Source organism: Hippocampus guttulatus, chromosome 12, assembly GCF_054856545.1.
Source record: "Hippocampus guttulatus isolate MCC_2025c chromosome 12, RoL_Hgut_1.0, whole genome shotgun sequence".
In the NCBI taxonomy this organism is placed as follows: domain Eukaryota; kingdom Metazoa; phylum Chordata; class Actinopteri; order Syngnathiformes; family Syngnathidae; genus Hippocampus; species Hippocampus guttulatus.
In genome coordinates this window covers 11,905,875-11,927,248 of record NC_141272.1, presented here as the reverse complement: position 1 = coordinate 11,927,248, position 21,374 = coordinate 11,905,875, and the positions used below count along the sequence as shown (strand labels likewise).

Genomic DNA, 21,374 nt, shown 5'->3' with positions numbered 1-21,374 from the left:
GTATCTACCTATGCGGTGGCTCAGATTGCAACCTTGATCACTGTGTGAAGGGCAGCAGAGGGGTAACTTTGGACTCGATGTTGCCATGGTACTGGTCGGGGGTTCTGTTATGAAAGCATAGATGAAAGATGTTTCAATGTGTGTTTAGTGTGTGAATTTGTATTAAGTGAACTGTTGGCTTTTGTGCGTTTATGTTGGATCTAGTAAAGCTCATTAAACGCTGAACAAAGAGTTGGTTGGATTGGCTTTGGCCATTGACTGCACGTATTAAAATCATGTTTAACCAACATGAATCTGAGTTTATCTTGTGCAATATTGATTTTGGTCAAGCACGATTGTTATGCGTGCAACCAATGTTCATACTTTGATTCGTAAGTTCTTTGATTCTTTTTTTCAGTGAAGTCACGCAAATGAACAACCCTCCGCCATCAATGACCCCATTTTTAACATAATAAAAGTCTTCTTCCCATAGCCCAACGAAACGATTGGAATGTACCAGTCACGCCCACCAGGGTGGTTGAATAGCAAAGTTTTGTGCCCTTACTCCAATGAGGTTTTTGAGAAGAGTTTATTGCGAGTTACTTTTTCAATTGAATCGTAGCTTTGTATTCATCATATAAATATGTAGACGTGAAAAACTAAAGAGCCGTCTCGTTGGGCACATTTCTTCTTGCCCCGAAGCAGAGGCACCACCTCATTAAACCCATTGACTATAAACTCTGTGTAAACTACAGAGTCCGTTACCAGTGTAAGAAAAACAACGTTATCGCAGGTCAAAGTCATGCACGATAATTGCATTCAGCCGGTGTGACGGTTTTGCGGCTCCAGGCGGGCAGGTCAAAACACATGGGGTCATATTCTCGCCATGGGCCGCAAAGATTCGAGCGGCAGACGCATCGATTCGCGTCCGCATCATCAATCCAATGAGCCGTCTTGTCAGGAAGCGCGGCGTCACCCGCCAGACATCAATATCAGGATGGAGAGATCTCCCCTGTAAGTGGGGAGGAGATAAAGAGGCGATGGATCTTGGTTTTGAGGCGAAATACAGAAATGACAAGTGAACTGATGGATTCGTTAATTCCATTTACATCGGATTCCATGATTGTAGCAAAGCAGAGATGTCGAAATTAAAAGTCTTCTCCATCATCAGTTTTGACATCATGTTCTCATGTTGTGTTAATTAAATGAAAATGTACCCTTTTTTGAAATCGGACAAGATCACCCAGGCAATCTACATTAGAAATAGAGTTAACAGTCATGGGTGGATGTCATGGACATGGAGAGAGGATTATGGGAGTTGCTTGACCTGCGTGTGGATTATGGGGAGGTCCATCTGTCACCAGTGAGATTATAATTCAACAGAAGAGGCAAGATGAGCCGAGGCTGTCGTATTTCTGATTGTTTGTCCAACCATGGCGGGGCAAGCATCACTTTCTGCAATCACAAATTTGCGCGCTGACAAGAACGAATGGGCTTTATCGTCAGGCTCGCGCAAGTAGTCATTTTACACAAATCATGTCAGTCAAAACCGCACATACAGAATAAACGAAACATAAATCTTAATGTGTAGCACAAGGATGACAGGACAGAATCCATTTTATTCTGGTGAGTAGGTTTCCATCATGATTAATAAACACGAATGTGAATGCAGAATATGTTAAACCATGCCCAACAAAGAAAAAAATGCTACTTCTCGCAATCTTTCTTTTGCTTACAAATCCCTACATGCAAAAATATATCCACTTAAAGCCTCCAGTGGCTGGAATACCTCCCAGCAGGTCATCGTGGATGTGGCTAGCCACTAGCTTGCTCACAAGCTAACATGCTTCCGTTCCTCCCTTGGCCAGCAAAGAGACAGGGGGCTTGTCTGTGGCGTCACCTACTCGCTTAAAAACCTTGATAAGAACTCCGAGCTGTTCTGCAGATTTTGGAATTCCCGGAAGAGGCATTTAAACAGCCAGGAAATAGCTAGCTAACGGCGCGCTGTAATTGTAGGACCGGGCTCAGTAATATTGCACCGGATAACCACCGTCGCGAATGAAGGCGCTCAAATTATATACAGGGAAGGAAATAAAGTTCAAATTGATTTTATCAGGTCTTTCAACAGCAAATAGAGAAAGTAAATTCTTCTTCTCATTTCTTTGTCCATATGTTAACAGTGCACTTTATATTTCATGGAGAATGACGTCTGAAGTTACGGTATGCTTGGGCAGACTGAAGTCGACCATTTGCATTATGAAGCAGGGAATGGGTTCATTTTTACAAAGGTAACTCATTGTGAAAGAACAAAATGAATTCCTCGATGTGTCGTCATTTTATATATAAATATATATTCGGGGCAGCATGGATAGCTTAATTGCAGACTAAAAACGTTCCATGCATTTAGTGAAAAATTACTTCAGTGGCTCAAATTGTGCTAAGATGAAGGTTTTTGAATAACTGTGGGGGTCACTCATTATCTTGCCTGGCATACCGCACAATGACACTCCAACCTTGACCTCACCGCCTCTTCTCTCCATTCAACCCCGTACGCGTTGAGTCCACTGGCTCCTCCCCTTTCCAGAGCGGCGACTGTGTGAGTGTGCATTGCTTTTCATCGCTCCCCTCCTTCTTTTTCTCTCACTCTCGTTCCCACACCCTTCCTCTTACCACTCGTTCCCCTCCCTCTTTTGGCTTTTTGGAGAGGGGAAGCAGTTGGGAATCGCAGTCCTTCCTCTCTCTTGCTAAACACCAGAAAACAGGCTGAAAGACGCAACTTAACAAGGCTTGGTGGACAGTGAGACAGGACAGGGCGCATTCATTTTTTAGTTTGTTAGCTAGATCAAGAACTGGGGCGTGATCCCAGTTCCTCGCTCCAGTTGGAATACCACTGCAGGACTGGGAATCTTCTCTCAGTCCGACTCCCAGTCCTGGTCTTCCTAGCTCGGCCGACGTGGTTCTAGGATGCAGTGAAGGATGGTTCACCAGGAAAACTGTTCTTACAAGGTAGTCCAGCTTCGGATGTGTCACATTCTAATGTCAATTATTGTTAGATTTGCTTGTTGACATTTTCCCAGTTCATCATAAACCCACAAATGTCACAATATACGAATATAGAACACTTGTGCGTCACATATTGTGACCTGTGTGGGAGTGTTTAGAGTTTTGTGATTGTGTTGCGAAACTGATAGCTAGCTGGTTGCCTAGGAAGCACTTGACTGAAGGGAATAATGTCCAACCTCCCATCCACCTCCTCCTTGCCTCTTCATCGTGCGAAGTTGGGGGTTTGCAACTACAGAAGACTGAATTCTTGGTAGAAAGCACATTTAAGATGATGTACTTTGCAGACAAATGAAAGGAAATAGACTTGAGATGTCTATATGTTTGGTATTTACCACTCAAGGCAGCAGAGCCTCCCATCTGGGAGCTGTGTCGTGATTTAAGCAAGCACCCGACAGCTGTACATCTACTTTGCAGCAAAAAAAAAATAGGGAAGCGAGTCTGCAATGCAGAGAGAGCAAAGACGTGGATGAAAGACAAGAAGAGGGACGAGTGAAGGTACAAGGGGAGACGTCGCAAGGGGGAGGAGGGGGGAAGAGCAATCGTTCAATGCTTTTTGCAAAGCTGCAAATCTGGAAAATATTTGGCATCAGTCAAATAAGAAATGATACACGAGATGGATCAAAGTGCAGATGTCAAAAGATAATGCCGATCACTTTTGATGTTATTTCTCCCTGCCAGAAAGGTACAAATTTAGCGATATCATTGGAGTTTTCACACCCCGATTAGATATACTGTGTAGTTATTCAGTTATTAACTCTCTGAGAGCATTCATCAACTTAATGAGGAATGGTTTATTTTATAAAAGTAATCCAATCTACGCCACACCCTTATCGTTCTCCCTTGGCTCATTAACGCAACCCCTTCCACAATTGTTTTATTTGATATGCCGTTTGTCCTCACTCAACGAGGGTCACCAATGAACTGCAGCGCAGCTGACTTTGGGCGAGAGATTTAGTTATTTATTTATTAGATTCCTCATTATATTGATGTTTTTATTGGAAAGAGCTTTTGCACTGGTTGTCTTGAGATCGTAGAGAGTGGCAGTTTCTGGTGTGCGCAATATGTGTGGCCGCACAGGGCGGCATTTCCGGGAGGGTGCCATCATATGTATGCAGCATGAAATATTTTGGACCATCTTCTGTTGCCGAAGATGATGCACGGCTATCGACCCCCACCGCATTTCTAGGGTGTTTTTTCCTTCATTTGGATTGTTTGCCGTTGCTGCAGATATTTTAAAGAAATATTTTAAAGAAACTAAAATAACCGCTTTTTATTGCACTGTGATTGTGTTGCCATGTGAGAATAGTTAACTTCCAAGTCCTGTCCTCCAGCTTAAAAGATTTTCCTTTTGTGGTTCACATCAACCAGACACCAAAATAATGACACCTATTTCTTTAAGTTTTAACATTTAAAGCAGACATTCTAATTTGGTGAGTCACTTTGTCCCACAAAACATTTGTTACCATTTGGAGCCAGTGTTCTACATACAGCAATTTGTGTGTGCGTCGCTCAGGAGGGTGGGTGGGTGGATTTACGCCAGGGCCGGCCGGGCTCGGGATGGCCGCTTGTGTAACAGGATAAGGATTTCCTGCCATGTTTGTTGCTCGATAATAAAAAAAAAAGGGAGACAGAGCGACAAAAAGATAGCACGACAAGGCCAGTGATAAGCAGGCAGCGAAGGGATGCCGAGGGCCAAGTAGGGAAGCGGGCTGAAAGGCAGAGATTAAGCAGTAACAAGAGAAGTATCGACAGCGCTCGCTGAGACGGCGCCAGCCCTCGCACGTGGAGGAGGGGAGAAAATGACGGCAGAGTATTCATCTGAGAATGGAAATGTATGAAGATTCATCAAGACGGAAGTAGGAATGGGATGGGAGTTGCATATAAAGGCGTATGGAGGAGGGATGGAAAGAAAAAAAGAAAGGAAGAGGGCGAAGCTGAACAGAGAATTCAGACTCTGATAACAGCGGCTCCCTGGAGGCCCCTCAATTAGTGCGGTAACCTGGCAACCAGCACAGGACAGCACCCCTAACACACGCGCACACACACACGCGCGCGCAATAGGGGATGCATAGGATCAGACTGTGTAATATATGCAATACTGTAGATAATATTGGAATATCACAGATGGATGCAAATCTAGAGGAATCATTGTCCTTCAGATGTTTTGAGGTCAGATGTTGAACCTGGCAAACAATCTCCAAACGCATTCCAAATGAATCTTTGTGCTCCAGGGTACCATCATATTGGAACAGAAAGGGTCTTCCCCAAAACTGTTCCCATTGGAGAAATGATCTTTTTTCACCACAGAATGGAATATTAACAAATGATACTATTAAGGGTGTAACAAAAAACAATTTGGACCAATTTACATTTTAAAGTGCGTCAGCCCAAATGAAATTGTTCCACCTAAAAAGTAAATCAAGATACTTGTTAAATTGACTTTCATTGGAGATACAGTCAAACCTCAGTTTTCGAACGTCTCTGTTCTCGACCAAATCGGTTTTTGACCAAAAATTTTGAGTTTTTTATGCCTCGGATGACGACCGAATTTCGGTTCTCGAACAAACTGAGCGCACTTGAATACGTCACTTGACTCCTCTCGCCTTCCTTACACGAGGAAGTGATGCTTCCTCGGGTAGACGAGCAAGTGAAGCTTCCTCGTGTAGCATTCCATTGTGAACAGACGTGTTCGATCAAGATTTTTTTTTAAAAAGCGCGCGGTTTCGGTTTTCGAACAGCCTTCTGGAACGCATTATGGTCGAAAACCGAGGTATGACTGTAAAGGTATATCCTTGATAGAAATGCCATCCTTAAAGGACTGACGAGTTTATTTATATGAATGGAAAATGACAACAAGAAACTCATTACATCATACCCTGTCAAACTGAGCCGTTTCATATATAGTATGTGTATATACTGTATGTATATATATATATATCCATCCATTTTCTGATCCGCTTTATCCTCACAAGGAACGCGGGACGTGCTGGAGCCCATCCCTGCTGTCTTCGGGCAGTAGGCGGGGGACACCCTGAACGAACCAAGATACGTGCAAACCAACCGAGATCCCAACCCTAATGTGCTGATGTCTGGAACTTGTTGCAGTCAATTAGGTCTGACATGTGAAACCAAATGATCCATCAATTTTCAGGGCAGAGAGATCATCATCATCTTTGAAATCAGTATTTAAAAAAGTGATTCGTAGGCAATCAGTGCAAAGGGATTTTATTTTCACATTTTTCCTGCAGTCTTTCATTTATTTAAGTGCTCAAATGAGCGAAAACACACGCCATTGTTTATGGCGAGAGGCTGACGTGGCATTAAATCTCGTGTTTCTTTTTTGCGGCGGATTCCCATCATCATCTATAACTCTGATGGAGCTGTCTTTGCTGTCAGCACCAGCGGCGCAATCAGACCGAGGCAAGATGAGGAGATTTATCAAGTTGCAGGAATAATGTCAGCATCTCAAGGCCCCAGGACCAACGTCGGGTCCTGGAAGGGGGATGTGAATGGATGAAATTAGTCCAATAAAAATGATCTATGACGTGAAGGGGAATATTTAGCTAGTTGAATGTGCTGGATCGACTTGTACATTATTAGTTCCCCCACCTAACAAAAAAAAAAGTTTGAGGACCACCCGATGGGCTAAACCGCACTCCCCCTCGCCCAATTTGTTTGAAAACAGAGCATTGTCATGGAGATGTTGTGGCCATGTTGTTTTGGCAGCAAGATTTGCTTCTGTTTTGTTGTTTTTGCCCCTCAAAAAAAGGAGGGGAAAAAAAGCTTTTGTGAGAGTGTGGAGCTTTTAGATGTGGCAGTAAATGTCAACGAATCATTTGCATACTTGCAAACAAGCCAGAGACAGGCACAGTTGCCACAGTTACATTGAAACAGTACGTCTGGCAAGAGACAGATTATTACTTTAACAAAATTAGCTACTTTACTCATGACTTGATTTTAAAAGTAACTAAGTTAGCTTGCTTACTTTATCAGTTAGAAAAGGCTCACTAACCAGGATACATGTTATCAGACACAACTTAAAGGTGGACACAATATAAACCCTACTTCTAATAATTATAATTATTAAAATTATACTTTTATTTCTAAGCATCATCATCATCCTCAAAGACACTGCACAACAATTAAACAACAGTTAAATACAGAATTCGACAGAAGACATTTTAAAAAATGGGCATAAGTCATAGCACTCACGAAGCTTGCATGTAGCATAGCATGTGCTAAGTTAATATAACTGGTCGGTATGACATCGACTCACCTTTCTCACACACAAAGCAGCAGCAATAACCTTTCATGGACACATACTTTGGGTGAAGAAAACTATCTGGAAACGTGACCTAGTGCTTGCTAAATTCAAACAGAGGAATCTTTTATTCCTTTGGTATTACAGTGTGTGCGTAACTTAGCTCTCATGTTAGCTTGTATTTGTGTTGCACATTTTATTTTATTTTTTTGTCCCTTTTAACTCTGACTGCAGGGTGGTATCGATACCCCCTGGTCATTTCCATTGTACTCCTAAATGACTTGGCGAGTAAGTGATCTGTGAGTGTGCCCTTTTACTGACGAACTTCGATGCCTCACGACAAGAGTAATGCAGAGTGCAGGATAAGTAACATTAAATGGCAACGCATAAGAATACTGAAAAGTGGTCATGTTTGCGAAACACATTACTGGACACGGAACAAGAGGAAGAGGTGCATCAGCATCAAGCATATGTGCGCACGCACACGCACGCACACACACACACACACACACACACACACACACACACACACACACACACACACACACACACACACACACACACACAGAGCGCAGTGGCAGTGGCAGTGCATGCCAGGCCCACAGGAGGTGCCAGGAACACTCTCTCCCACAGTCACCCTCTGTTCACTTGGAACAAAAAGCCTTTTTCTGTGTGTTTATGTCTCTCTCGCCCACTCTCCAAACGCCCCCTCGTGCCTCCTCCTCACCCTCACCTGACAGTCACGCCATCCATCCCTTCCACATTGAACCATCTCCAATATGCACCCATGCTGAGAACAAGCTCGAGCGCTACCCATGAATTGGACCCGAGGCGGCGATCATGACCATGAGTGTTTCTTAAGGCACCTCCGCTCAACCCACTGGAAAGAAAAAAAAAGCCACACAGATAAGCAGTGACTTCACCTTAACCGTGAAGTCAGCCTCACTAATGAAGCCACCCCGCCCTTGCACAGCTACTCGAGCTCAAAGCTCTTTTATTGGCTTGTGCGTGCGTGCGTGCGTGCGTGCGTGCGTGTGTGTGTGTGTGTGTGTGTGTGTGTGTGTGTGTGTGTGTGTGTGTGTAGGTCTGAGGGGATGGCGACAGTGTACTTTACCCCTAATCCTTCACATTAAACCACACCTACTTCCTGCCTGTTAGCGCTCGTGTGTGTATGTGTGTTTGAGAACCGCCTCTCTGTTCTGCCGTATTCCCCAACTCTATGAATATTTCATTATTTGTCTGGCCCGTTCTCATCTTCTCTTCTTGATGTTTGTCAACAATACTTGTTGTTCTTTCTCCTCTTGCTCTTCTCACGTTGTCGTATCGCTTTGTCCTGATGTGAGAGTCGCTATCAGGTAAACAGTTATCCGATAGTGAGGAACACGCGTCTGGCTGGGTTTGGCTTCCAAGAAAGAACGAGAGTGTTTCTTTTTTAAAAGTGTTGATTTTTTATGTTTTTTTTAAGGATTGTATGGTAAAGATTGTTTTAAAAAATGTTCTTTCTCCTACAATTGGATAGAAAAGAATTGATCATGCTGATAGTCGAATATAATCAAAAATCAAATATAAGTGGAATTGTGATTGTGTTCAGAACTAACCAGCCACAGTCAAACAAATGAGAGTCAGCACACAGCTGCCACCATTTTAAAGTGCCCCTAATCAACTGCTAATAAAATTCAGTTGTTCTATTTGGCTTCTACTGACTTTTTTTTTTTTTTTTTTTTTTTTTTGCTTCCCAGCCGAAACCTGAAGGTTTTGTGCTAACAGTGACTCCTATTTGGAACTGTTCATAATTCCTTCCATCTTGACCAAGGCCCAGTTAGCTGCATTGCCGTTGAATGAATTTCGCTACCCCTTTTTTTCCCCTATTGAATTGTACGGGTTATATGACACCTTAACAGTGGAAATGATTCGTCTTGGTCTCATTGTTTTTAAATACCACTGTAATTAATACGACATTTGAACAGAGGTCTGTAGACTTCTGATATCCACTCTTTATCATTCACTTTGTCTTCATTAACATTGCAGTAGAACTGATAATCAGGCCTTTTCATTTGTGTCAGTGCTCTCTCTGGCATGTCAATGTCTTAATGAAATCCTTCCATAAGCATTATTTCGATCCATTTCTCAATATTAGAGCAATTGAAACTGTAGTGCTTCATGCAGCTGACTTTCATGTAGCTAGTATGGAATGCCAACATAGCGCTGTGGTTTAGTTTGGTTTTTATTTTATTTTGTACCCGGATTGTTCAACAGAAAAACTCTGCTCCGAGTAAAGAATACCACTGAAAGTAGTCCATGGCTTATTGCTTATTACAGTTATTCATTCAGGAGATGACTTCATGCCTGTTATGAAATGATGCTATGATTCATCACACCGACCAACCAGTGGCGGGCTAGCGCGTTAATATGCAATATGATTCCTGAGTCATGTGAGCTTCTAATTTTCCATGTGAGCGGCCATAAGAAATACATGAGTCATGGCTCGATAATGTCTCACAGTGACGAGATCATCACACCGCGAGCCGGGACAAAAAGTGTAAATCGCAGGCGTGATCCCCCTGTGCTGTGTCTGTCTAGCGGCTGTCTGAGACGGACTGAGCTTCCATTGTGCTCTCCTTCCCCGATTATTGTGCTAGTGCGGCTCAATGCAGGAGGGTTCAACCAAGAAACCTTTGTGCAAAGACGTCATCATTCATCCACTGGTCCGCTGATTTATAATCCAGCTCAAAGCTCTGAACAAAGGAGTTGAAGATTTGAAGGGATTTCATTTCAAAGGGAATCCTGTGCATTTACATTACGATACCAAAAAATTGTTCCGTCTTTTGATGAGAGATTAGTCCTAACTGACTCTTGATATAATATTGTATTTCATTAAAAAGCATCCATTATGACATTTTAAGTAGAATATTAAGAAAGTCAACATTTTTTGTCACATTTTTGCTTCAACTCAATTGCGCTGCTATTTCTACTGAAGTTTGCATGTTCTTCCTGGGCCCGTGTGAGTTTTCTATGGGTACTCCGGTTTCCTTCAACATTCCAAAAACATGCATGGCAGGTTAATGGAACACTCTAAATTGTCCCTAGATGTGAGTGTGAGCGTGGATGGTTGTTCGTCTCTGTGTGCCCTGCGATTGGCTGGCAACCGATTCAGGGTGACCCCCCCCCCCCCCGCCTACTGCACGAAGACAGCTGGGACAGGCTCCAGCACCCTCAGCGACCCGTGTGAGGATAAGCGGATCGGAAAATGGATGGATGCCTACTGTTTAGTGTCTGTCTACATGTGTTGCTCCACTGGTCGTATATCTATTTCTTAAGACGTTATAACAGTGTGACCCTGATGCTTTTTGTTGGCCCCGTCTATGCTGCTTCTCATTATGTGTTAGCATTAAGCTAGTTGAGTTGTGTGGTAGAGTATGGTGGTTATTTTGTGCACACGGCACCGGCGTACAGCATTCTTAAAACCGTTATGGTACTGGCTTAGATTTTTAAATTTGATTTATTTATTATTAAGTACAAATCCATCTTTTTAATTGTACTATGCCCAGACTTGGACATAGCTTTTACATAAGCATATAAAAGCATCCTCCTTCTTATTTGGCATCTTCATTCCACGTGGCCATTCCCTTTGCTGAGGTGTCTCTTTTTTTTTTTCCTCCAATGTGGCTGCAAGCAGCTGCTGCCCACACATCAATGTGTAAAAAAGAAAAACACACACACACACACACGGAGGTTTTTCTCCCGTGAGAGGCCGTCCGTCCTGACCAGAACGTGCAAGGCAGGGAGGGTCTAAAGGAGGTCTTTAACTTCTGACCACTGTGCTTTCACAGTCCTGCGGGAGACAGCGCAGGCAGTGAGAAACAATCCCGCAGCTTGTAAGAGAGCCCGAGCAGGAAGATACATCAGCTGTAAGAGTCGATTGGAGTAGTTTTGTATGTTCCGATCATGGCCAAGGCGAGTCAGTCGGGACGGTACCCAAGCTCGGCAATGAGCCTGGACTAAGTGACGCTGGCCAAGGGGATCGACAGCTGAGGAGGGGGGGTTGGAGTGAGATGAGGCAGTCGCTGGATCACTCGAACCTAGGCAATGACGTGGATGATGTCATCAGGCACGCGTCCTGCCTCTGTCTCGGTGACGGCTACAAGGAGGTAACACGTTTTGATGTCGTTCAGTTTATGAGGCTGCTTTTCATTTTGGCACTTGAACGACCACTCAACAATGACAATGATCACAGACTTGAGTAGCAGTTGTTAGCCTGACTGCTGATCGAATCTTTTTATCCTCTTTTTCGCCTCTTAACTGCCTCCCGTACGCAGTCTAATGTCACATGTGAATACAAATCATTTTGGAGGCCTTTATGGCTTTTTTTTTTTGCTCTTTTTTTCTATCCATTCTGGGTTCATCCTCAGGCTGAAGCCATTTTAGCTAAGATTTTAGCAATTATATGTTCAATCATCACGATAGGTATTATGTCAATATGTCTCTGTGAGATTTGGAAGGTTTTGTAGTACCTGACTTGACTACTGGTTTCTTCTGTTTTTGGTCACCTCATAATGCCTGAAAACTCGCTAGTAGTTTTTTGCAAATATGTCCAACAACAGTAAACACTTCCCATATGATATGATTGAATTCATCCACCTGATATGATAATGGTTCGCGTGTCGACCTCACAGTACGCAGGTACCGGGTTCAATTCCAACTCCCGCCTGTCTGTGTGGAGTTTGCATGTTCTCCCCGGGCCTGCGTGGGTTTTCTCCAGGTTCTCCGGTTTCCTCCCACATTTCCAAAAAACATGCATGGCAGGCTGATTGAACAGTCAAAATTGTCCCTAGGTGTGAGCGTAAGCACGGATGGTTGTTCGTCTCTGTATGCCCTGCGATTGGCTGGCAACCTGTTCACGGTGTCCCTTGCCTACTGCCCGAAGACAGCTGGGATAGGCTCCAGCACCCCCCATGTGAGGATAAGCGGATCGTAAAATGGATGGATGGATGGATGGATGATATTATAATGTTTGTTTTGGGTTTTAAGTTTTTGTATGATTTATTTACTCTGTATCAAAGACTGCATGATGTTTGTGGCCGGGCTATGACCTCATTGTCTTCGTAGCTTGGTTTTGTAGTTGTGAATCAGCATTTTTCCGACACAAAGCTTGATCATGTGACCCTCTCCCAGAGTAGAAGCTCACTTGAGGAAGCCATTGTCCTGTCTGGATTTGCTCCTTTGTCATTGTGCCTCCATTCTTCTTCTGATTTTTCTTCCCCCATCTCTCTTACACACACACACACACACACATTCACACTCGCATTCTCTCAGACGGTCGCTGTACCCCTTGCTTAGCCGTTCTTTCCGTGCTGAGTGGCAGGAGCAGCCTTGAGCTGACCTGCAGCTGAACTGTAAAGGTTCAAAGGGCAGGACTCTTATCTGGCACGGAATGTTGCCTTAGACAGACACATCTCAGAAAGGATGAGCTCGGCCTGGAGTGAATGCCGCCTGCTCGAAGGATTTAGAGTTCTGTTCATGAAAAATGGGAATAGGGGAACAGCCTCATGTGAGTGCGCAAGAGCGTGTGCGAGTACGGTTCATATATAGTCAAAACACACACTGACTTTTTGTGTGTGTTTGTGAAGCTGTGAGCTCAGCAGCAGATCACTGTCATCTCTGGAAACGATATCAGAGTCAAACTGTTTGGAATATCAACAGCACGCACGCACGCACACACACACAGCCATTTCTCGCATTGTGCTTGTGTGGACCAGCCAAAATGGCCTCACAATAAAGATTGAATGTCAAGAAAGAACACACATATTTCAGGTCTTCATACTTTTACAGGTGGTTAAACGACAGCTCGTGGGTGATAAGGCGACAGCATTTAATTCTGCTAACAATGCAATTCTGAAATAAATAAATAAATGAATATCCATCCATCCATTTTCTGATCCGCTTTATCGTTGTGGGAGGTGCCGGAGCCTATCCCAGCTGTCTTCGGGCAGTAGGCGAGAATAACTAAATAAATGAATATTAAAAATAATGATCAAACAAACCTAAAATGAAAGCTGCAATCAGTGGTGTTAACTGTCAGGGGGGATTAACTCTTAAATTGACTAGAGACAGGACAATGACTTTGAGAACAATGAGAGCGACATTTAAAATGCAACCTGGGAAGGCGGTGTTTATTTATTTTTTTGTCCATTTCAGGCGACCTCATATATACACATACACATCGACAGGCGGTTTTCATCTGCCTCATGCAAGTATATCTTAGGAGGTTATAATTAACGTAGTTTACGATTTATAAATGCAAAGGCACATATTTTTCAAACACGTTAGATGACAGAGACAAAAAAGCTTGGCAATTTAACATTGCTCGTCTCGCCAGGCTACCTGGTTTTGTTTGGGCCTCATTTGAGTGAATTACCTGATAGGTCGTATCACTAGGTCTGTAATCACTTCTCCAAACACACTTGGACAGGTGCATTGCAAAGTCAAGCCCGCGCTCGCAAAATCTGGTGTGCGCTTGTGCGTGTCCTCATGTGAACACTAGCGCTTGTGTGTGACTGGGGAGCAAGGCCTCGGTGGGTAAAAAGCTACCATTGTGCCGGTCGAAAAGAGAGAGAGAGAGCGTAAGCGAGTGCTGGAGGGGGTCAAAATGTGACTACATGAAATGAATGTTACATTTCCAGTGAGCTGTGCCCCCACAAGCACGGCTATTTTTACATTTGGTTATTTTTCAATGCATTTTAAACTCAGGCTGCACAGCTGTGCGGTTAGCATAGCTGCTTTGCATGTCCGCCTCACAGCCGAGAGGTTCTGGGCTCCTCTATGAGGTTTGCGTGTTCTCCCTTTGCTTATATGGGTTTTCTCCCCCATATGCCAAACACGTTTGTGTTTGGGTCATTGACGACCCTAAATTAGGTGTGCTTGATGCCACTTTGTTTCAAGTGGATACCAGTACGCGTATTCACTCATTGAGTGCTCACCGATATCAAGTATAGATGCCTCTTGTACTTTTGATACATAAAATTGTATTGAACACAATGATACGAAATTGTTAACAAAACCGTTTGTATGACCGTTAGGATGATTTGCTGTTTTGTTAAACTGCCACGTTAGAGCGCCACCTACTGCCGATTAGAACTTGATATCTGTTTGGTTTTTTTTGTTGCCGTGAGTATCGGTGGCTGGTATCTGCAGCCTCCACGACTATCCGATACCTGAAATATAACTAAGGCTGGTATACGCCTGATACCGATAGATGAGGTATCAGGACTCGCCTATCCCTACTGTACATTTTGAATCTCAATGTTTATTTGTTTACATGGATCTTGTGATTGAGTAGCAACACGTCCAAGGTGCACCCCGACTCTCGCCCAACCTCAAACATTCACAGCTTATATAGAGCCTCCAATGTGATTACCCTTGCTAAAATCTCTCTCAAAATTGTCAACATGTCATGCGTAATAAATAACAATGTTGAGATTTTTAAAGATTTTTTTGTGACCCTTTGTACAATAAGTAAAAAAATAATTGAACCAACTATCCTTGACTTCTGACTTCAAAACTAGCAATTCATCAATTTGTTGGGTATACAGTGTGTACTGGTAATGATACAATGAGATGATTAAATCTGAAGTAAGCAAATTGGAACGCATGGGGTTGAACACAATAATTTCAGGGTTGTATGTGCCGATCCGATAATCATATTTCTTTCATAGGAAATACTGGCAATGAAAAGAATGAAACTTTTCTTAACTCTACAACCAGTTCAACTGTCAGACCAAAGTGTAAAAATAAGTGCGACTACAAATTAAATAACTTTGTGTCGAATTCCGAATGGTTGAAACTTGAGGACATTTGGTTTTGAGTTTCCAACGTTTCCAAAGCAGCCGTTAAGTCCGCAGGCATTTAGATGGACAAACCACCACATTCAAAAGCGCCAGACAATTACAGGCTATCAGAGCCACCAATTAGGAGGAAGGAGAAAGAGGGACCAGAGTGCTCTGTGTTAGCACAGACGATGGAATAAATCCCCTCGTTCAAATGTGGATATTCAAGGGGCTCAAGCGAGTGGGCTGTTCCTCATCAAAATGAAAGGTTCCACTGCAGCGCTGAGGAGGAGGAATTACCTCCATCAATGGGGATTTCGCTTCACTTTGTCAATTTGTGGAAAACACACATTAGCTTGATTGTGTTCCTCCCCAATCTAATTTGGACCCTTTGGGATGCTCGAGGATGAAGGAGGTCGTTAGGGCTGTCACTATTATCCTCTCTCGCCTCTCGCCCACATTGAAATGTTAATTCAATGGCCTCCGTAATTTTCCATCTCATCATTCTTCGGCAAAAAGGGAGCCACTCCAAGACAATTTGGGGATTTTATGCGATTGCTGCAAATCTACCGCCAGTGGGGAAAAAAATGACAGGAAAGGTTACACTCGCATTTTAACTGCCATGATGAGATTGAGTGAGCACAGGTGTTGTAAACTCACGGTAGGAAAGACAAAGCACCGATATGCTGTGTTCATTTGATTACTTTGCAATTCCATACGCTGGTGTACTTCCACGGCAGTTTATGTAAAGTTCGACACGCCGCATTAAGGCAAGCCGGTTGATGAGTGCAGAAGCAAAACAAGCAGCGGCGCGTGTCGGCTTCCCAATTGGCAACGAGGCCCCACAGCGTTGTATTCCACACCTCCGTAAATACTTTACGACATCTGTTTTCCCTCACCCGGCCCACCCAAGCGCACAAACAGAGCAGATGATGTTTAGACAAAGACAGGAAGTTCTTTTGTCCAGCAGGTGTGAGGCGCAAACATGACCTCTGAGCCATGTGAAACTTTTTCAGGCTCACTCATTGACATGCAGATTTGTGTTCCTCTGACAATATTTTTCCTGAGCCGAAAGAACATTCTGGAGTGACTTTGAAATTAAATCAGGTGGTATTTAAATGCTTTAGTCACTTTTGGCTGTTTTAAAATTGAAAAGGTTTGTTGAAAAGGAAGCCATCATCTAAACCAGGGCTAGGCAATTCAAAGACATAAACACACAGAAACGATGATGAGTGATGTCCTGACGGCAAAAATCCAGCATTGAATGTGTGCTGGGAACTTAATGTGTGAAATATACAGATGCTGCCAAGCTTTCAAATTAAAAGTACACAACAGGAATTGTTTTCTCCACAAGAACCGTTGACAGTTCGTTTGAATGGTAATTTTTATGCATGAGAGCCTTCTGCACTGGGAAAAAAAATATAATCAACACTACGTAGTTATTAACATTGTTTGTTGCCTCAAACCCTTTGTTGTTGAAGAGATTTTTTTCTACAAGCCTTTCAATATGGAATTAGTTATGTGCATCCTGGGATGTACGTTATTTAAGAAAAAAACAGACCAAAGGTCCAATGTGGTAGTGCTCACAAAAATGTGTGCCATCTCCAGCAAGTTGCCCATCCTTGGTCTAAACACATGCAATGCACCGTTCACTGGAACTACAGAGTATCTTAATTATTAAAGTAATGACTTAAGTGAATGACTAAGTGTGTCTAAAGACCAGCAGTTATTCATCTCGGATTTTTTCCACTTGACTTTGCAGCACTGGCGGTGCCTTATGCATGTATTGTTTGCTAATAGATTCATGGCAGCATTGTCTCAAGCGTGAGTTAATTGTTGGCTTTAGTGGGTTTTTATGAATTGCATCTTGATGTCAAGCATTTGATTGCAACATAAACTATGGGCCTCTTCACGCCTGCCTTCACTTTGTGATGGGATCTGATGGTTATTTGAGCATTGCTGTAAAGTGGATTGACTGACACATATTCTCCTCAACCTTAATCGAGTTTTGCTTGATGAGAAATTCCTGCGCCATATTGCGCATATAACCATCCATCCATTTTCGGATCCACTTTATCCTCACAAGGGTCGCTTGTCATGCTGGAGCCGATGCCAGCTGTCTTCGGGCAGTAGGCGGGGGACACCCTGAACTGCTTGCCAGCCAATCGCAGGGCACACTTCGACGAAAAACCATCTGCGCTCACACTCACACCTCGGGACTATTTAGAGTATTCATTCGGCCTGCCATGCATGATTTTGGAATGTGGGAGGAAACCGCAGTACCCGGAGAAAACCCACTCAGGAGAACATACAAACTCCACACAGGGAGGCCGGAGCAGGAATCGAACCCGGTACCTCTGCACTGTGAGGTCGACGCGCTAACCACTGGTCCACCGGGCTGCCCTATTGCACATACTCACACACATGCACACACACGCTCATGCGTGTGTGTGTGTGTGTGTGTGTGTGTGTGTGTGTGTGTGTGAGAGAGATCTAGTCCTATATGATCTAAGTGCTGGATCACAAATGAATGAAGGTAAAGGATATTTATGAAAGCCTGCTAATATTGTATGTTTACCACATGACCCAAACTGGTATTCGAAGTTACCTCATGTAAACTTGGTGCTGTGCAGTTTATATGAATGGCTGTGTGTTCTTTGATGCAACAGCACCACCTATGTGTGAAAATGTCCTGTCTAATATTTCCGAGGTCATTCTGAATCAAATTCACACTTTTCGCTGGTTCAGCTGAGTCCACACTTTGTTTCACACCTTGTTAAAATGACACCCAGCCTCTCAGTGCAAATTAAGAGGCCGCTGCTATAAATACACCGGCCATGTAAGAAAGCGAAAAATTGTGTCACGGCCTAAAAATAAAGTTATAGCTGCCATGACAACGTGAGGTTCTTAAAAAAAGTTGTTTTCTCTTGTGTTTCAGGCCCAAAAGAATGAGAGGGAGTCTATTAGGCAGAAGTTGGCCCTGGGCAGTTTCTTCGACGATGGGCCTGGCATCTACACTAGCTGCAGCAAGAGCGGCAAGCCTAGCCTTTCGTCACGGTAACGTTACTGTCATTCCATTATTGACAGGTAAAAGACAGCCGTAAAAACAGACAGGATTAAGGCAGATGGGAAATGCACTTTTTGATCGTCACTTCCAAAAACACACACACACACATACAGTACACATGCATTCTGGTCACTCCTCCTGCCTTCCTGGAACTGATGGTATGAATACTTCAGTGAAACTTAATGTCCTTTGATTTCAATGAATCACCCTCATCTAAAATGTATGACAACAGGGCCCAATCCCACAACGAGGCAGTGTTGTGAATTACAATCACAGCAGCTTTCCAATTTAATATGTTTGTCATTTTGTTATTGTCAGATGTTGACACACGTCCATCCATCGATTTCTAGCTGTGAAATTACTGTTAACTTCAAATGATTCAATTTTGAGGTGAAGTTTTGATTTGTTGAATGGATATCTTGGGACATAAGAACGTGGCAAAAGATTGTAAGCGGTTGGGTTCAGGTATTCGCAATGAAAATCTGTTGCTGATGTTTTTACATCACATAACACAATACTTAATGCACCATTCTGAAGGTTCCTGGTAGAGCGTCATCCTCAGCAGCAGTGATTTTCAATGTGTGGTCGGCAGGCTCCCTCTCATGGTCCAAAAAATAATGACTGCCTAATTACAGTTCTGTTGTACAGTATTTGACTTTTAAGCTCAGTATGTGTGCATTTAAAAATTAAGACCGGTTCTGTTTTTCACAGGTTTTTTGTTACTTAGGTACAATTTTAATTTCATGTTTATGTGTTCAGTAATAGATTTTGTGTTCAGTCATTTTTACTGCACCGCGCCGAGAGCGTATTGAGAGAGAGTCGTATTGAATAGAATCTCTCTCTCGCCGTGCTTCCCTCCTTCCTGCAGGCTCCAGAGCGGCATGAACCTACAGATCTGCTTCGTCAACGACAGCGGCAGCGACAAGGACAGCGATGCGGACGACAGCAAGACGGAGACCAGCCTGGACACGCCTCTGTCCCCCATGGTAGGCTCACCTTGACCCCAAACTTGACCGGGATCAGTCGGTCTCTTGGGGTTAGCGGCCATATGGATGTGTGCGCTCGGGTTTTCTAGCCCGTTAACCAATTCCCGGGCTGCAAATGAGGAATGAATTGGAATCCTCTCAGCCAGCCCACGGATGGCTGGACACATTAAGCTTCTGTCATCCTGAAACACAGTTAGCACAAAGAGAGGGAAATGCTCATCCTTCCTCTTCTGTTGATGTACAGCAATTACCAACCATGTGAAGTCAGTGGCGTTTGTATGGAAAGGCACAGAACAGAAAAGTCAGCAAATATTCCAGCTGAACAATTGAGAAAAATAATTTCGGTGCCATTTTTATCCTCAGGATTGCAATTGCAATTCAATCCTTTCATGCCCAAATAATGATAACCTGTCACCTGAGACCCTGATAAACTGTCCACTGTAGTAACCACTGTCCCTGAAAGGGTTAATATTTTTTTTCAAGGTCCTCTTACCATGTACAAGCAATAAATTCATCTGTAATTATTATTATCTGTATGTAAGATATTGTTTATAAAAGGTCTTGGTCTTATAGGTTAGGGTTCAACTAAAATAAAGTCAAATGATGCTTTAATTATTGTGAAAGGTAATTTACTTCTCGACAACTCTACGAAGAGTTTCTAATTTATTCAACACTTTGCCTTTCAAGCAGCTTCATTAAAATTCGACCATATAAGTGTGACACAAACATAAGTCAGTCATTCATAACTCACATTGGTTTATTGCATGTGTGTGTTAAAAAAAAAATACATGGGAAGATTGATGGGGGGCAGGGCTTGCAATCAGATTATTTTTCTAAACTGTTCAGCCAAACTGGGTTTGGTGTGCTTTGATAATCTCAACACACCACATACAGACTCTCTGCCACCACCGATATCGAACCAAGTCCTCCGAGTCCCAAATCTCGTGTGATCACACATGATCTCTCAAAAAATGAATAAATAAATAAATAAAATAAACAGACACTACCAGATATGCGCCAATGTGTCTGAAAACTGTTTCCAAAAAAGAACGGAGGAGGGAGCATCGTAATCAAATGACGTTGAATATTTAATCCTGTCAGGCCAACTCGTTTCGGACCCCATTACGAACCTACTCTTATCACGCTTCAGACAGAAGGATCATCGTATTGGACAATCTTATAAGACGCGGGCCTTTGACATCTTTGGTCAGTGGCAAAAATGGGGACAACAACCAGACTGATTGTTGATATTGTGCGATTGTTTCACCTCTCATCGGTGCAGGCTTTCGGCACATACAGGAGGACAGATAAAACAACCGTACACCACAAGTGCAGAATATAAATCCTGGACGTTTCTTTTTCTCTCTTCTTTTCCCCCGCCTGACGCTCTCCGGCGCAGTCCAAGCAGAGTTCATCCTACTCGGACCGGGACACCACTGAGGAGGATTCCGAGTCCCTGGAGGACATGGACTTCCTGAGTCGGCAGAAGAAGCTCCAGGCGGAGGCCAAGCTGGCGCTGGCCATGGCCAAACCCATGGCTAAGATGCAGGTGGAGGTGGAGAAACAGAACCGCAAAAAGTCGCCCGTGGTCGATCTGGTGAGTGGCATGCTACTTTTAGCGTTTTCGGAGTTATATACAGATATTGCGGATTACCTCTGTGGATATACGGTCAATAAAATACAAACAATGCGAGGCTTGACTTTGTGTGAGTCTCTTAGAGAGGTATGTGGATTTTGGTGCTTGAAGATTCTCCTTTGTGCACACCATATATTCCACACTAAAAGGCTCACAGGATTATGAGGCGCACCCTCATTGAATGGCCTATTTTGTAATTTTTTTCAGACATTGGGTGCTCATACATGCCTCCACTAGATGGAGCTACGCTCAAGGAAACGCCAACAGAACGATGAGATGTCAGTAAAACGTATTTAATAAAGCAGCGACACAGTTGACTTAACCAACAGCAAGTTCTAACATTGACTCGTTCACGTTGAACTCTCTTGCCGCTGCTCTATTTCCGTGTTCACCTGCGTAACCGATCGCCTTAAGTTTGAACTCTGCGTTGTCAGCATGCCTCGAGCAAGGGGCCATTTTGGGGTCGAAATATTACCGTAATGACCATACACAAGGTGCATCGGATTTTAAGGCGCGCTGTGAGCTTTTAAGAAAATGGAAGGTTTTTAGGCGTGTCTTT

At 43.4% G+C, this 21,374-nt stretch overlaps 1 protein-coding gene across 5 annotated transcripts in view; it reads left to right on the top strand.

Moving 5' to 3' along the window:
- Positions 1–21,374, top strand: part of schip1 (schwannomin interacting protein 1) — a 237,072-nt gene that overhangs the window by 206,309 nt on the left and 9,389 nt on the right. For 3 of the 5 annotated variants that reach the window (XM_086124988.1, XM_086124989.1, XM_086124990.1), the window contains 3 exons: positions 18,065–18,183; positions 19,062–19,179; positions 20,579–20,776. In XM_086124988.1, coding sequence (XP_085981114.1) covers positions 18,065–18,183; positions 19,062–19,179; positions 20,579–20,776 — 435 coding nt within the window. Of the gene's footprint in view, positions 1–2,627; positions 2,986–11,056; positions 11,452–18,064; positions 18,184–19,061; positions 19,180–20,578; positions 20,777–21,374 lie in introns of those variants that run through there. The other 2 variants (XM_086124992.1, XM_086124991.1) reach the window with 2 other exon arrangements.